The sequence below is a fragment of the Salarias fasciatus genome, chromosome 14 (genome assembly GCF_902148845.1).
Source record: "Salarias fasciatus chromosome 14, fSalaFa1.1, whole genome shotgun sequence".
NCBI classification, from domain to species: Eukaryota; Metazoa; Chordata; class Actinopteri; order Blenniiformes; family Blenniidae; genus Salarias; species Salarias fasciatus.
This window is the reverse complement of record NC_043758.1, coordinates 37232543-37249799: the sequence shown is the minus strand read 5'-3', so window position 1 is coordinate 37249799 and position 17257 is coordinate 37232543. Positions and strand designations below refer to the sequence as shown.

Sequence of the window (17257 nt, the reverse complement as noted above, 5' to 3'; positions counted from 1 at the left end):
ATTTGGAGTTACCAGTCTGCTGAATAAAGGTGAGTAAAATATTAAAAACACTAGAATGTGGCACTCAGAGAGCGCAGACCTCCGCCAGAGGTCAAATCAGTCACCAACAACAATAAGAACACCATAAATAATGAAACAACATTGTGATCGGGGGTGTGATCGGAGCAGAGGGCTGCGGCGTGCGGCGGGGAGGTGCGGCGTGCGGCGGAGAGGTGCGGCGTGCGGGGCGTGCATGGCGCACAGGCCCCCTGTGGCGGGTCTGTCTGCCCAACTATGTCAAAGACTCCCTATCTCTCAATGATGAAGAATCCTTTAAAAAGAATTCCTGGCTCCAGACAGTGATCCGGATCATCACCAAAATTTATTGGATTCTAAGTTAGCCCAAGACCCACCTTTCCACAAAGTTTCATTGCAATCCATCCATTACTTTTTACGTAATGTTGCTAAAAGACCAACCAACAAACAAACCAACCGACGTGATTACATAACCTCCTTGGCGGAGATAATAAAGAGTCATTAAACCAGACCAGTGTATTCCTGTGAATTCTTTTCTTTTCCCCGTCAGTGGGGAACCTCTGCAGCAGCTGAATACACCACCACCTGCACATTGATGGGATGTCTCTCTGAGTAATATCGAAGAAATAATTGTGAATTTCAGATGGATTTTGTGTTGACCTGAGTCACATGGATCACAACGTACTTCTGTGAACTCAAATGGAGAGCCAGTGCAGACGCAGAGAGCATACTGTGAAATACAGAGAAAGATCATTTTTACATTCACAGTACACAAATGTAAGAACATTGTGTATAGAATTAATAAACTTACCATGAGAAGAAGACTCCACAGCAGGTCCCATCCTCTGTCTGAAAGGGAAATGCCTGGGGAGAAAGTCACACTTATTCAAACATGATGAATGTTATATCTTGGACAATGTGGTGATGACGCATATTCTGTGAGGCTAGCCATGGTATTTTAAAGTGAAATGAGGGATTTTTTAAATGCAATCACATTGAAATCCATGCCAGTCTTCTCTGTCCAGGGTCCAGGGGAAATGGTCTCTGCAAGTTGTCTGAAAATCACAATAAGTATTCATTACATTTACATGTAGAAGCCAAAGACCTTTACAAGAGAAGCCTCTGGCAGAAACAATATGAAGCAGCTCTCATGAGCAAAACTCAGCTTCAGTGTGTGTGTGTGTTTTGTCAAATATCACTTCTGACACTGGCGTAAGAGTAGATTGAAGTAAGTCCACATTCACTGTAACTCGATTTTTGTGACTGGTGGCTTATTCTGATAATAAGTGTTTGAAATGGTATGATCTGAATTTTGTGATATGATAGAAAACAGGCTGCTGAGGACCTGATGGACCAGCTCTGCCAGGCTCTCTGCCACCTCTACAACCTGAGCCTCAGCCTGGAGAAGGTCCCCGTCCTGTGGAAGACCTCCTGTGTGGTCCCGGTTTTCAAAACAGCCCGTCCCAAAGAGCCGGCCCACTACATGTCCGGTCGCCCTGACCTCCCCCCTCATGAAGACCTCCTGGTCCTCCTCCGCTCCGTGGTCAGCTCCTCACTGGACCCGCTGTAGTTCGCCTACCGGCCCAACATCGGGGTGGAGGACGCCCTGCTACAGCGGGCGCTCACCCACCTGGAGACCACCAGCAGCGCTGTGAGGGTCATGTTCTCCAACTTCTCCAACGCCTAAAACACCATCGGGCCGGCGCTGCTGCGGAGGAAGCTGGAGGACGCGGGAGTGGACGGACATCTGGCTGCCTGGACCATAGACTACCTCACTGACCGTCCACAGTCCGTGCGGCTGAGCGGCTGTGAGTCGGAGGTGGTGGTCTGACAAACTGGGGCGCCCCAGGGCATCGTCCTCTCACCTTTCCTCTTCACCGTTTCCACCTCGGACTTCACTGCAGATCACATACACAAACTGAATGGATGCTGTGAAGATAAAGTGTATAATTGTTTCTGGAGAAACATTGTGTAAATTACAATACAGAGATTCCTCCATTCTATAGTTTTTTATTGTGGTTCTTCCTTTCATCTCTTTCAGAGACTATTTCATAGATTTTGTTGTATTTTAAAAATCAAACTGAAGTCATTATTTAATGAAGAGAAGTAGTATTTGTGGTCAAATTAAACTATTCAGTGAAACTCACTCGCTCAGGGAAAAAAAAAAAGACAAAACACTGCCAGTCCTTCATGTGTCCTTTGCACTATTTACATGGCCACTAGGGGGCACTTGATGACAAAATGAACTGCATGGTCGCATTTCGAGGCATGAATTATGACCACTGTGGCTGTTTCTTTTGGAGGGCAGTCAGGAAATGGCACATCTCAAGGACAGGACAGTTTTTCCACTTACTTGCATCATAACTCTGAACCTGAAATGTTAAAAAGCACAAAGAAATGCTGATATAAGCTGCAGTCACCCCCGTCTGTGTGCCGATCACTCGGCTCAGGGTCACAGCCGATTTGGGAGCGTCTATTAGGGATCGTCTGATCAGCAGCTGGTTCTGCTGTCATCCAGATCGATCCTGGTGTGTGTTCACTGGAACCTTCTCCTGCTTAAGTTTTACAGCGTTGGATGAACACCAAAACATCTTGTGAGGATTGTTTCAACTGAACCTTTGGTTTGGACAAATGGATGACATACGATGGTGAATGCAATCAGTGTGAAGACATGCTGCACAGATCATATTCCACACAGGTTTTCAGAGATTTTATGTGAGCAGTCGTGTGTTGCATAGAAGCAAAAGGGTTTTTTTTTCCCCCCTTGAAGCATAAAACACATGAAAAGTTATAGTACCACTCAACCATGTTAACTGAAAAACAAACACCGACGAACAAAACCAATTGAATTCATGTCAACATTTTATTTACATTTCTTGCAATTTCTCATTTTTGTGACAGGCCACAAAAACATTCATGAAGGTGGATCTCATCTCAACAGTGTTTGAATGTGGAACATTTTCTTTTAAAGGGGCTGTATCACGCTTTTTTAGCTAGTCCAAACCCTAGAAATGGCATTAACATGGTAATAGTTTATTTTTGGCGCTAAGAAAAAGTCATTATGTGTGAAATAAAAGATTTTCTGGGGCTGATTCTGAAACCCGGAAGAGAAAACGCTCTGTTTCACCGAAAATCCCGCCTCTCCCCCTGTGGACTCTGACTGACAGCGTACTTCAACCAATCAGCGCTTCAAAACAAATACGCTGGCTAGCTTTAGCTCTTTAGCTTTAGCTTCTCTATACGCAAAAACATCTTTTCCTGTTAGAAACTCACCAAGCGCAGACCCTCCAGACCCTCCAGACCCTTCAGACTCTTGCTCTTGCCTGATTGTTGCTTTCAGATGATGGTTTAAGTTTATCTCCGTAATCGGAGTTACAAAAAGCAGCAACGCTGATTGCCGAGGGCCTGCGGGAGGGGGCTCAGGGGAGCCATCTTCTCCGTGTGACGTGAACGTGGGAAAACAGAGCGTTTTCACGGGTGCGGGAGGGGCTGCCTCTCTGAGCAGCACAACAAGGAGGAAAGCTCAAACACGCAGGCACGAAGGAAATAAACCCATTGGGGGTGTTTTGGTGAGTACATAACTATATAACAAGGCTAAAACATACAAAGAGTGAATTTTACATGATACAGCCCCTTTAAACTAGGGCTGCAACGATTAGTCGACATAATCGATTACGTCGACAACAGAAATTCGTCGACGCGAAAAATTAAGCGTCGACGCGTCGTGTTATTGTTGTAAACTGCTGCGTGATAGACTCCCACACCGGCTGCTTCATGATGCTTTGTAACTGCAGTGCACTACAGGAAGTGCTGGGGGCAGCGTCGCTCCCTGTTTTCAACTCGCAACGAAACAGAAGAAGAATGGATGAATTATGGCGGACCGACAAGAAGACGATAGAAAACTCCGACTTAAAGTTTCAAGAGTTTGGGAGCATTTCACCGAAAACAAACCAGCAAAACATGTCAAATGCAAACTCTGTGAAGCTCAGCTCTCTTTTCACGGCAGCACTACGGTGATGCACGAACACCTTAAACGCCGACACCCCGGAGCCGCTGTATCATCACGAACCGCAGAGAGGCGAGTTCACAAATAATGTTGATACCTGGTATATTTTAAACCCTTTAAGCCGCAAAGTTGTAAAATTGCGACCAGCTACACTGCTGAATAAAACAGGCTGTACCTATAAACGTGTTCCGGATCTTGTTAGTACTTTTCACCGGGAGTTTGCGGACACGCGTGTCTGTAATCTGAGCAGCATTTGTGGGGGATGGTTTTATTCCAAGTTTAAAAGTAAGAAGAGTTTGTGAAACACACCGACACGGTGGAAAGGCAGTGGTAGTAGTGCTGAGTATAGAGAGAGCAGCGCAGAGCGAGTTTTTTTTTTTTTCATTTACTTTATGCCGAGAGGTTGATTTACCGTGGAAAAGTACTTCATCAAGAACAGGGTGACTCCGATTGGAAAAAGGAAGACGTACAGTTGTCAAGTGAAACAAAAACTGACACTCACAGCGAGTCCGCACGGCATATGCAAATTAGATTAATAATTTAACTCCCATCAAAGACTGAGTCATACTGAACAATTTTCTCCTTCACTGTTGCATTTAAGAAGTCTGTGATAACTTGTTTAGGTATTTAAATGTGACAAACATTGTATGTAATCTTTATATTGTGGGCTAATATACCTCTTTTTTTTTTGTTCTCTCTCTTTTAGTAGTGCTAAGCAAAGTCGTATGGATGAGTTTGTCGTGAGGAGAGGTTCCTGCAGCCCCCGAATGGCTGAAACCCTGACACAGAGCATCCTCAACATGATCGTCATGGACATGAGACCAATATCCATGGTTGAGGATGATGGCTTCAAGCAGATGATCCAGACCTTTCATCCGGGCTACACCTTGCCATCCAGAACTCATTTTACAAAACTAGTTGAGGAAAAGTATGAGAATGCAGTCAGTGTCGTTAAAGATTCTCTTAAATCAAATGAGAGCAATATTGCCATCACAGCTGATGCCTGGACAAGCATTTCCACAGAGGCATATCTCGGCATCACTTGCCACTTCATAAGCGATAGCTGGGAGCTCACAAGCCTCTGTCTCACAACCATGCCGCTAGAAGAACGACACGCTGGAGCCAACATTGCTACATGGATAGAGGAGGCCGTGGCGAGGTTTGAGATCCCTGAAAGCAAGATTGTGGCTGCTGTCCATGACAACGGCTCCAACATTGTCCTGGCTGCAAACATTTTGCAAGAGAAGCATGGATGGGCGTCAATCCGCTGCACAGGTCACACTTTGCAGCTGGTCATCAGTCGCGCTCTAAAACACCCTCAGATCGCAAAAACACTGGGAGCAGCAAGATGTCTAGTGGAGCACTTCAAAAAAAGCGAACTGGCTTCAAGCAAGCTGAAGGCCAAACAAAAACAGATGGGGACCCCAGAGCATAAACTTATTCAAGATGTCTCTACCAGGTGGAACAGCGCCTTTTACATGGTCACTCGTTTGCTGGAACAGAGATGGCCACTGACTGCAACACCGTCTGACCCGACAGTCACGCAAAGTGGGAAACAGTACCTTGACCTGAAAGCAGATCAGTGGGCCCTGCTAGAGGAACTGGCTAAAGCTCTTAAAGCATTTGAATGTGCCACGGTCTACTTGAGTGGTGAGAGTTATGCAACAGTTTCTGCTCTCCCTCCTCTGGTCAGAGGGCTTTTGAAGTCCACTCACACCACCTATGATGCAGCTCCTGTGCAGGCCTTTCAGGCAGTTGCTTCAGAGGAGACCACTGCTCGCTGGACTCAAGAAGTCACTGTCACAAATGATGACCCATGCAAACAGGTCATTGCAGCTGCCTTAGATCCACGATTCAGGAAACTGAAATTTCTGACTCCAGAGGAGAGGTTCACTGTTCAAAGTAAAGTCCAAGCCCTGGCCCTACAGTCCATCCAAGGGGCTGTAAAGAAAAGAAGTGCCAGTGATGCTAACAAAACCCTTGCCTCAGCTGAAAAAACATTTTCAGCTCTTGATTCACTGTTGGGCTGTGACTCCTCAACAGACAGTGACACTGAGACCAGTGAACAGGATGCTCACAATCAGACTATCACAAATGAGGTAAGGTTTATTTATTTGAACAATGGTGCTTGTTGATTAAAAAACTAGTTATGTTAAAATTCCAGAAATTGTCATAATGTTTATTTTAATTTGTTGTCCCATGGCAGGTGCTGATGTACTTTGGAGAGCCGTCTCTTTCAAAAACTGAGAGTCCCCTTTCTTGGTGGAAGTCAAATGAGGCAAAGTTTCCAACACTTGCATCCCTCGCCAAGTCATGCTTGTGCATTTCAGCTACCTCTGCCCCAGCTGAGCGTCTCTTCTCTGCAGCTGGAAACATCGCATCAAAGAAGAGAGCCAGCCTCACGCCCAAGCATGTTGACATGCTTACGTTTCTGCACTTCCATTTGAAAAAATAATATTTCCTTTCAGTCACACTGGCTTTACGCATGGAGTGTTTGGACTTTAAAATAGCTGACAGTTAAAAAAGCAAACTGTTTAAATGGACGTTATGTTTTATTTTTAATTTATTTTTATTTTAATGGATTTAATTGCTTTAAGTAAAAGCAACTCCTTAGTTGGTTTAAAGTTTAATCCTTAATACCCGTTCAACCTGCAAGGCAAGCTAACTGCAGCTTTTTGAGTCGTTTACAAATGTTTGTTCACTACCACTTGCACTTTAAGTTTGTATCATTTGATTTATTTATTTTTTGTTGTGGTCAGTGATATGTTGAAAAATATAACAACTGAGATTCAGAAAAATGTTTTGTGTCATTAATATAGTTTATTTGTTAAACATGTTATCAGAGTACAACAGGGTAACTTTCACAGGTGTGGAGATTTGCACAAGCTAGGTTAAAAAGATGTCCAAAATAGGTGGTTAAAAATAGAGAAAAAAATAATCACGACTAATCGACTAATCGACAAAATAATCCAATAGATTAGTCGACAACAAAAATAATCGTTAGTTGCAGCCCTACTTTAAACTGGATGCTCTCTTGTGGTTTGGGGATCGAGCTGAACTTCTCATGGCTTCATCTGATTGTGACTTTTACGGTGGTGTGACAATGAACTATGATGAGTAAATCTCCTCCCACAAGTTTGACAAGAATATGTCTTCAGACCTGTGTGAATCCTCATGTGGTCCAACAAATTACTCAGCTGAATGAAAATTTCCCCACGTTTCACAAGAGTATGGCTTCTCACTGGTGTGATTCCTGATGTGGGCCAACAAAGAATTCTTTTGAAAGAAACTTCTCCCACATATCTCACATGAATACGGCTTCTCACCTGTGTGAATCCTCATGTGGACCAACATATAACTCTTACGACTGAAGCTTTTTCCACATGTTCCACAAGAATACGGCTTCTCACCTGTGTGAGTCCTCATGTGGTCCAGCAAATGACTCTGGCTACTGAAGCTTTTTCCACATGTTTCACAAGTTTTCTTCTTATCAGTGACCGTTGTTACATTCTGACATAGTTTTGGTTTTTTACGGACAGGTTCACCACATGTTTCCTCACATTCAGGCTGCTTCTCTGAAACTGGAAAGTCAATCACTGTGTTCTCATGGTGGACTTCAGAGTCCTGAGAGAGGAAGAAGAACACTTCTGGTTCTTCTTCTGGTTCACTCAGGTCCCTCTGCTCCTCAACAGAAGGAACCATCAAGGTTTCACTTTCAAACATCACAACAGGAAGCGCCCCCGTCTGGCTGGTACCGAGATCCTCGTGCTTCTCAATCTCTGGAGGCCCTGGTTCCTCCTGATCCTCCGGAGACTGAAGAAGCCCTGGTTCTTCTGGTTCCTCTTTTATCTGTGGAGGTTCTGGTTCTTCTGGTTCCTCTTTGATCTGTAGAGGTTCTGGTTCTTCTGGTTCCTCTTTGATCTGTGGAGTTCCTGGTTCCTCCTGTTCTGGACAGCAGTTTGGTTCCTGCTCCTCTCTACAGTCACGCTGCTGTTGGAGCTCTGGAGGGACAAAAACAAAGAAGATAAAAAATTAGTTTCTCAACTCAACTTTATTCATATAGCACTTTAAAAACAACAGCTGGCACGAAGTGCTGTACAAAGTCACAAATATATAAGTGCAAGTGAAAGAATAAAATACAGTAAGAACAAAGAAAACAAAACAACAACAAAAGAGACATTTAAATAAACATTAAAAACTCAAGGGCTGAGTGCTGGGCTGAGTTAAAAGCCAGTGACTAAAAAATTGTTAGGATCTTTCTTAAAAGTGGAGAGTGAGGGGGCCTGTCTGGTGGTGGTGGCAGCTCATTCCACAGCTTGGGGGCCACAACAGAAAAAGCTCTGTCCCCTCTGAGCTTACGCCTGGACCTCGGCACCTCCAGGAGCAGCTGATCAGCTGATCTGAGGCACCGAGCAGGAGTGCAGAGGTGAAGCAGCTCAGAGAGGTAAGGCGAGGCGAGACCATTCAGGGATTTAAACTGAACCTGAACCACTGCACTACAGGACCACTGATGCCAACCAGGTGCTGCAGTCGGGATAGTAAGATGTTATGGTCCACGGTGTCAAATGCAGCAGTCAGGTCCAGCAAAGCAAGAACCGCATAGTCACCAGTCATTTACCAGGAGGATGTAATTAAAAACCCTGAGTAAAGCTGACTCAGTGCTGTGCAGGGGTTTAAACCCAGACTTGAAGACCTCTAAGGCTGAAACCCATTTCACACCTTAGCCCTTCCCCTTGGTCCTACCCTTCGTTTTGCGTGTTCACGTGTAGGGGTAGGAGTGCCCCAACTGTCATCATGACGTAGGGGTAGGGCCAAGGGCGAGGGCCAGTCACCCCTCCAAAAGCAGATTCTCGAGAGGTACGCTTCAAACGGAGGGGTATGATCCAGTGGTGGCCGATGGCGAGGGGCGCTTGTTCTGTCAGCCCAGACCGTGACTGGCGCGCGGGGTTGATTCACTTCCGCATTGGCCGGAGCGCTCGTTTCCACAGCCACGCATTCCAGACACAACAGATAGACGATTATTTTCAATAAACTGGTTTCTTCAACACTGCCCGCCAGGAATGCGCGGGTGGGAAACGAACACTCCCACCAATGCGGAAGTGAACTAACCCCGCCTGCCAGTCACGGTCTAGGCGAACAAAACAAGCGCCCCTCGCCACCGGCTGCCACTGGATGACAGATTTCTCAGAAAGCCTTCCAAGATCGGCAAGATGGCGGCGTCCGCAACGAAAGAAGTTCATAAATGTCAGTATTTTGTTAATTAATAAAGTTTTAAAATGTAAGAAAAACATTCTTCTTCGGCAAACAATTGTCACATCTGCCTACGTCATCGGCAGCGGCGACTACTGATGAAGTACACGATTTTCGAAGGGGTGTTCCAATTCGGAGGGGGTTACATTGGGCCCTACCCCTTAGCACTCCGTTTCAAAAGGGTAGGGCTGGGGGGGGGGGGGCTAGAAAGAGAAATGGGATTGGGCCTAAGATGTTATGATTGTCCCTGTGGTTTTTCAGCTGCAGGCAGACAACCTTCTCCAGGATTTTTGAAATAAGGGCAGCTTGGAGATGGGCCTAAAATTAGTCAAGACAGCCTGATCCAGGCCAGGTTTCTTTAGAAGGGGTTGTACCACGGCATGCTTAAACTGTACAGGGACAACACCAGAGGACAGACTGCTGTTAATGATAGCAAGGACAAGCTGACTAATGCTGGGAAAAATGTCTTCAAAGAGATGTGGGGGAACGGCATCTTGAGGGGAACCTGAGGCATTAATGTGGGCAACCACATCCTGTAAGGATGATAAGGTCACTGACTCAAACTCAAATACACCAGAGCGGTGAACAGAGTCAGAGGGATCATGGTCAGGTGTCGAAATCAGGGCCCTGGTGGAAACAACCTTATCAATGAAAAACTGAAGACAGTTCTCACAGGTTTCAGAGGATGGTTCTAAGCAGATAGGTTGTGGGGCGTTAAGAACAGAGTCTATGGTTTTATACAGCACACATGGGTCATGGCAGTTCTCCATAATAAAGTTTGACAAGTATTCTCTCTTAGCGTTTTTAGCGGTTTAATGAATGAAAGGATGAATGGAATGAAACATGCAGCTTGTCCTTCTTCCACCTGCGCTCAGCTCTGCGACACTCCCTCCGAGCTGCCCGAGTTCTCTCATTGAACCAGGGCTCAGGTTTGGCTTTAGGCTGCCTGGTTTTTAATGGAGCCACAGAGTCCAGGATTGTTTGGCAGGAGGAGTGGAACCATGAGCTGAGCTCCTCTGGACCCGTTAGTTCGGGGGGGCACACAGAGCTGGTTGAGGGCAGCAGAGAAAAGAACAGCAGTGGAAGGGTTAAAGGTCAGACAGCGCCCAGCAGGAACACAGCTTTTAACTGGTGCACAGAACAACCCAACTTCAAATACCATGGGCAGATGGTCAGAGAAAACACTGTCACATATCTCCAGATTTCTAACAGAAAAACCATGGCAGAGAACAAGATCTAGTGTGTCCTCGTCCGTGGGTGGGACCAGACACACACTGAACCAGACTGAGAGAGTCAACGAGTGTTTAAAAGTCCTTAACCAGAGGTTTATCAGGGCAGCATACATGGATGTTGAAGTCCCCAAGAATAAGGACACAATCATATCTGGGCATGATCCCTGTAACACCCGTCAATGTAATAATGCCCACAAACGTAATAAACCACAAACGTTATAAAAATATGCAGCTTTTAATTAATGTAATAATCCTGCAAACGTAACACATTTTCCACAAACGTAATAGCCGCTGCCTACTACAAACGTAACACGCGATTTCCCACAAATGTAATAACTGTTACGTTTGTAGAGATTTATTACGTTTGTGGGGAAGTGAAAATCTTCAACTTTCAATGTTGTAAAACTTCCCACATATGTAATAATGCAATGAATAATGGTTGCTGCTGCTGTTTGATTGTTGTTGTTCTTACCTACTAAAATCCTACTGACCGTGGGTACGGAAAAGCTCTCTCTCTTTGGTTTCAGTGGTAAATAATTGAGTTAGTAATAATATTAATAATATTATTATTAATAATATTTCATATTATTTGGGGACTTGTCTGATACCATGTTTTTGTAACATCATACCTGAAATATACCCATCATTCTTTTTCCTCAGATGCATCAACCAGTGCTGGGAGTGAAAGTCCTGCGCAGCCAAGCAACGAGCTCCAGGCTGAACCTTCTGGCTCCAGCCTTCCTCTGTCAGACCAGGACCGTGCTGGAAGTCCTGTTCTCTACCAGCCATTCCAGGGTCATCCAGCGACAGTGTTCAGCACCATCCGAGCTGCATCCAACACTCTGGCGCTCTGACCATCTCTGCCTCGTCTGCACCGGTCTCCCTCTGGAGAAAGATTGTCGTGTTTGAGCTGCAGCATTTTATTTTACTATCATGATGCTGCACCACCTGCTTCACCGTCTTCAGAGTGACTGTGGTTTGAATTCTGTGTTTGGATCGTCTGACAAACTGTCCACAACCTCTCGACCCAAAAAGGACAGTTTTGATTTCATTAGTTCACAATACGTTCCTAGATTTCTCGATAGTCCAGTTGATGTGTTTTTTGGTAAACTGTATTCTCTTTTGCAAACGTCTGTTTTTCAACAGTGGGACTTTGCAGGCTCTTCTCGTCCATACTTTAACTTCACACAGGCTTTTCTAATTGTCACAGTATCAAAGTTAATCCAGAGTGTCTGTGATGATCCTGGAGCTGATCATTGCTTCAGTCTTTTTCTTTCTGCCTCTTTTTTGATCCATTTGGATGGTAATCTTTGGTTTTCTTTCATTTTTTTCTCTGGTTCTGCTTCCCATTTTATAGGACTGGAGTTTATTTTAGCTGAGCAGTTCATCATTTTCTGCACTTTTTGTGTTTTTCCTTCACAAATCTTCATTTGAATTTCATTATGCTTAGAATGTCGGGCACTGCAATTGTTTTGCTCAGATTTTCAGGATGATTGATAAAATTTTATATTACCTGATCAGTGACAGTACTTATGAACTGTCACATGCTTTTTTGTTTACCTACTATTTAAAGTAAAAAAATAAACCTACACTTTAATCAGATATTCAAAGGTGGTACAATTCAGTTAAATGTTTCAGGCAGTAGTATGTAATACAAATTAATTTTTTATGGAGTACATAGGAAAAATACGACACATTACAATTTTGAAGTAACTCGCCCGACACTGCAGCATCATAATTTGGCACACCAGATTTAGATTGTGGATCGTGTTCAGCCATACTTTCTTTATTTAGCAGTAACTCATCAACTCAAACACACATAAGACATTCAATTTTACACTGTGTGGATTGTAAAAGAAGGAAAATTAATTTTATTTTTCATGTAGAACTTATGTTAACAAACAAAATGTTTATTCTGTCATGCTGTACATGTACATTGTTCAGGCCAGTGAGGAACCAAGTCGTCGTAGTTCCATCATGCATCTCTGCAGCTGGATGCAGGAAGCAGTGCGGTACTGGAAAACACTTGACAATGCGATTTTATTTCTCATCCTGATATTTATACACACCGCCTCGTGGAGAGTGGAGCCCGTCGTCTTCAAGGAAGAAATGTGGCCGGAAGAAAATCCTGAATGGTTGTGATTGGCGATCACTTAAACGATTGGTGAAATCAAATCAATGAAAGAAAACGGGGGCTACATTTGAAAGCGAAAGCAAGAGCATCTCCATAAACACAACGCCAAGGACACTCAAGGGATTGGGACTGAACAGCTGTGTAGCCTTGAGAAGACCACTAATCAGTGAGGCTCACCAGAAACAAAGGCTTCAGTTTGCTGGGGAGCATAAGGATTGGACTCTGGAGCAATGGAAGGAGGTGATGTGGTCTGAGGAGTCCAGACTGACCCTGTTCCAGAGTGATGGGGGCAACAGGGGAAGAAGAGAGGCAGGTGAAGTGATGCACCCATCATAGAGCCTGCTGTCCAAGCCTGTGGGGCAGAGCCATGATCTGGGGTTGCTGCAGTTGGTCAGCTCTAAGTTCAGAGGTCAGCTGACTGCCTGAATATACTGAATGACCAGGTCATTCCATCAATGGATGTTTTCTTCCCTGACGGCACGACCATATTCCAAGATGACAATGCTAGGATTCATCCAGCTCAAACTGTGAAAGAGTGGATCAGAGAGCAGGAGACACCATTTCCACACATGGATTTGAACCACAGAGTCCAGACCTGAACCCCATTGAAAACCTCTGGGATGTGCTGGAGAAGGCTGAGCGCAGCCGTCAGACTCTGACATCATCAATGCAAGATCTTGGTGAAAAATTACTGCCACACTGGATGGAAATCAATCTTGTGACGTTGCAGAAGATTGTCGAAACAATGCCACAGTGAATGCGTGCTGTAATCAAAGCTAAAGACGGTCCAATGAAATATAAGAGTGTGTGACCTTTTTGTTTTGGTGCAGACTTCTTTTTTTGGCCAGGCAGTGTATACAGCGCTGTAAACAATACAGTCATTTTCAACAGATGACATGAAGAGGACTTTAAGTTACGCCACACTCCTGCCATCCTGAACACACTTCACCTGTTTGTTGCTCTTCTTTCAATGTTGTTTCCAGCAACTCACTACAGTGCAGGGGTGTGGTCTGCTTTGGCAAACTGATGAAGAACCACTGTGATTGGTGGATCGCTGCACACACACTGTTTGTCAGGTAACCTTGTCAGGAACGTGGAGTTCAGTTGCCTCCAAAACTGCAGGGATCGACGATGTGACTACAGTGACCACGAACACTGCAATGACGATGCTTAAACTGCATACTGAGCAGCAGGATGAAGGACTTTCCTCCCAGCAGACCACAGCATGCGACACCTGGAGACCTGGACTCCTCCAGCTCCGTCCTCAACACTGACACCACCCACAGCTCCGTCCTCACGACACTTGATGCTCACTTTTCACTCATGGCTGCACTCCCAGTCACTACACAAACCATACATGCTAATCTGCAGAGGACACAGCCGTGGTGGGATTGATAACCAACAATGAGGAGACGGCCTGCAGAGAGGAGGTCCAGGTCCTCACATCCTGGAGTCTGATCAGTGACTTGCTCCTGAACACCAGCAGGATGAAGGAGCTCGTCGTTGACTTTAGAAGACACAGGGAAACCACACATAGCAGGGCAGTGAAGACTGTTTACACTCATTATATTCTTGTTTAAAGCCATTAGAGAGACGCTGTGGAAGACATTTAGTGTTTCACTTTCATGTTACACAGTAAATGTTCATTGTTAAAGCTCTGGCAAATATTTCCTTGAGGAAAAAGGACATGCTGTGTTTCCTAAAGTGGAATACGGTGCTGGGATTAAACTTCCACACCAGAGGGAGCGCTGTGTGCTGTAGCTGAAGTAGAAAGTGGAGAAGAAGAGTCAAAGTATTTGGAGTTACCAGTCTGCTGAATAAAGGTGAGTAAAATATTAAAAACATAACACACAGATCCTGCTTCTGTCTGTGGAGGATAAAGCAAACAGCCATAACGATGGAGATCCTCCAGCAGTCACACTCACTGTTCATTCTCACTTTAACATACCGATTCTGTTTAACCTGATCTCAGGTTGGAAGATGACGTCCAGCAGTCTGTGTCGGCGATCAATCTTCTCCTGGTACTGGACAATAGTTTGTTGAAACAGGTTGAAGATTTCCACAGCAGCAGCAGTGAGTCTCCGGGTGGTGGAGTCTCTCACAGAGTGGTGGGAATCCTCACTTCCACCATCAGTAACGCTCATCTCAACAAGATCCTCCTCCTCTTTAATGTGTGGAGCTTCATGTTCCTCCTGCTCACCACTGGAACTGGTCTTCTGGTTACTAATGTGTTGCTGTGGACTCTCTGGAGGGAAACAAGACAAAGTCCCTGATGAGACGGATGTGAATGTTTTACAGTGAGGGATGGATGAGACAGGACAGGCTGCATTTAAAACAGAGACATTTAAAAACTAATTAAACTGCTCCTTTATAGAAACCTGACAGCAGCTGTGAGGTTTAAAGAATAAATGAGGAAGCTGTCTGGATGCTACATTGGCTTCTCTCAGCTCTCAAACGTTAGTGGGAAGTTTACAGTTTGACATGTTTCAGACATGTTTATTTCCCAGCAACACCTGAACACATCATTATTCTGTCAGAGTTCCTGTAATGTCCAGGCCAGCTGAAAGCTTTACTGAGGCACAGGACTGATCCAGGCTCATCCAGTCCAAAACAAGAGGCTTCAGGCTGATTTGGCTGCACAAAAGACCGAGCCAGGATGAGAACACACAGAATCATCACAACAACCAGAGTGGCGTCCTTCTCTCCACCGGAACAGGAAGCTCTCATGACAGATAGACCCATGTGGTTTTCTCAGGGCCAAAACCAACACACCAAATACAGAATATCGACCCGACGATCAGCCTGGTTGATGATCAGTGGATTCTGAGTTCTCATGGAAGCATTAGAGGAGGCTGGACCTCTCCAGTCTCCTCTGAAGATCCAGCCCCAACCCCTCACCGCACCCCTCCCCCAACTAACGACCCCCCACCCCCACCTCTCCTGTTCCTCTGGTTTCCTCTGTTATCCAAAGGATTCAGTCAGTTCCAATATGTGGACATTTGATCAAAAAGCCTCCCTGTTTTATGACTGTCAGTCAGTGAAGCAGTCAGCAGAAAAAAGTGGGAAGTTCAAAGGTCACTCAGGGTTTCCCCCAGAAAACTTGCTAAGCCCGGTGGTTGGACTGCCAGAGAAGCCCACCGTGTTTATGTAAAAAAAAAAAGTTAAAAGTTGACAGAAATTTGGAAATTATGACTATTTTGTGTTATTGTAAGCATTTATTAACATTACTTAAATGCAGAGTCTTCCAAAAAGGCATAATCTTAAATAAAGTTTTAACAAACACAAAAAATACAATTAAAATAAATATCAATTGTTTTCAATTAAGTTAAATCCTAATGAATCTTAAAACAAGGCATTGCTGTTCACATTTAAAGGTAAAATTAATTAACAAAAATAATAACGTGCAAACATGATCAAGGTGTAAAAACAGGGCACTCAGAGGCTGAAGATGTATCTGCTGGACTGTCTGACCTCGTCTACTTTTTGAATGAAAAACTAAAAAATTATTAGATTGCTTACAGTTAATATTCTTATTATATTTGTTGTTTATATGGAGTTCAAAGCAGCGCATAAGTCCAGCAGTACCTCCTTCAGTCCAGCAGAGGGCGCAGTGTTACTGTCAGATGTATAGTGCAGTGTGAAGCAGTAGAAGAAGAATGTGTACGAATGGTGGCAAGTAAAGCCTGGTGGCCCGCCAGGCCTATAAAGCACTGAGGGAAACCCTGTCACTGTATGACCTTCACCTGTCGGCTGACTCACAACACACTGGTTTTTAACTCAAAATAAAATAATACATGCATCAAACGTAGAATTGATGTATTTAATTTCTCATATTCACACACTATACACAGACACACAGTCTGTAGATAACTCTTGTCTGAGGCTAAGATAAAAAAAAAAATATATATATATATATAGCTAAATCCTGGACATGATCCTGGTCTGGAGACCTGATCCTGGTCTGGAGCAGGCTAAATCCTGGACCTGATCCTGGTCTGGAGCAGGCTAAATCCTGGATCTGATCCGGGTCTGGTGCAGGCTAAATCCTGGACCTCACCTTCTCCAGCGGTCTGTCCCCCATCGGCAGACCTGCTAATGTCTCTATTCTAAACATTCACCGTAAAAGCTGCAGAAACCACAGTCAAGTTAGCATGTTAGCTCAGACTGAGGCTCAATAAATCACTGCTTCTGTCTGCAAACAGCGTTTCTGATACACATGTTGTTTGACGCTGAAGCTAAAATCACTCCTGTTGTTTCACTTGGAACCAGAAGAGCAGCTGCAGCCTCATTTCTGTCTGCTGCTTCAGAAGAAATGGAACGAGCCTCCAGCAGTCAGACTCAGTGTTCATCCACACTTTAACATACCTGTTCTGGAGAACGGGACTGGAAGTTCTCCTGTGATTTCCAGCAGTCTGTCCTGAACGTTCATCTCCTTCTCGTAGTGGAGGAGAGTTTGTTGAAACGCGGTGAAGATTTCTCCAGCAGCAGCAGTGAGTCGCTGCTGAATAAACTCTCTCAAAGCCTCAACTGGAGTCATTGTTCCTGCAGGAGATGAAATGTTTCCTCTGGAGACACAAACACTCAGCCCGTTTCTCGACACTCCTTCTTCTCTGGACTTGT

The 17257-nt window shown here is 44.6% G+C and overlaps 1 protein-coding gene across 1 annotated transcript; it reads right to left on the bottom strand.

Annotated features, from left to right (window-relative positions):
• Positions 1–1698: 1698 nt before the first annotated feature.
• LOC115400069 (uncharacterized) lies at positions 1699–17257 on the bottom strand. The gene is made up of 5 exons (XM_030107720.1): positions 17003–17257; positions 14586–14882; positions 8002–8022; positions 1796–1913; positions 1699–1735 (listed from the first exon to the last, which is right to left on the bottom strand). Exons 1-5 carry the CDS (start codon positions 17172–17174, stop codon positions 1699–1701), a joined length of 645 nt encoding a protein of 214 aa, XP_029963580.1. The 5' UTR covers positions 17175–17257.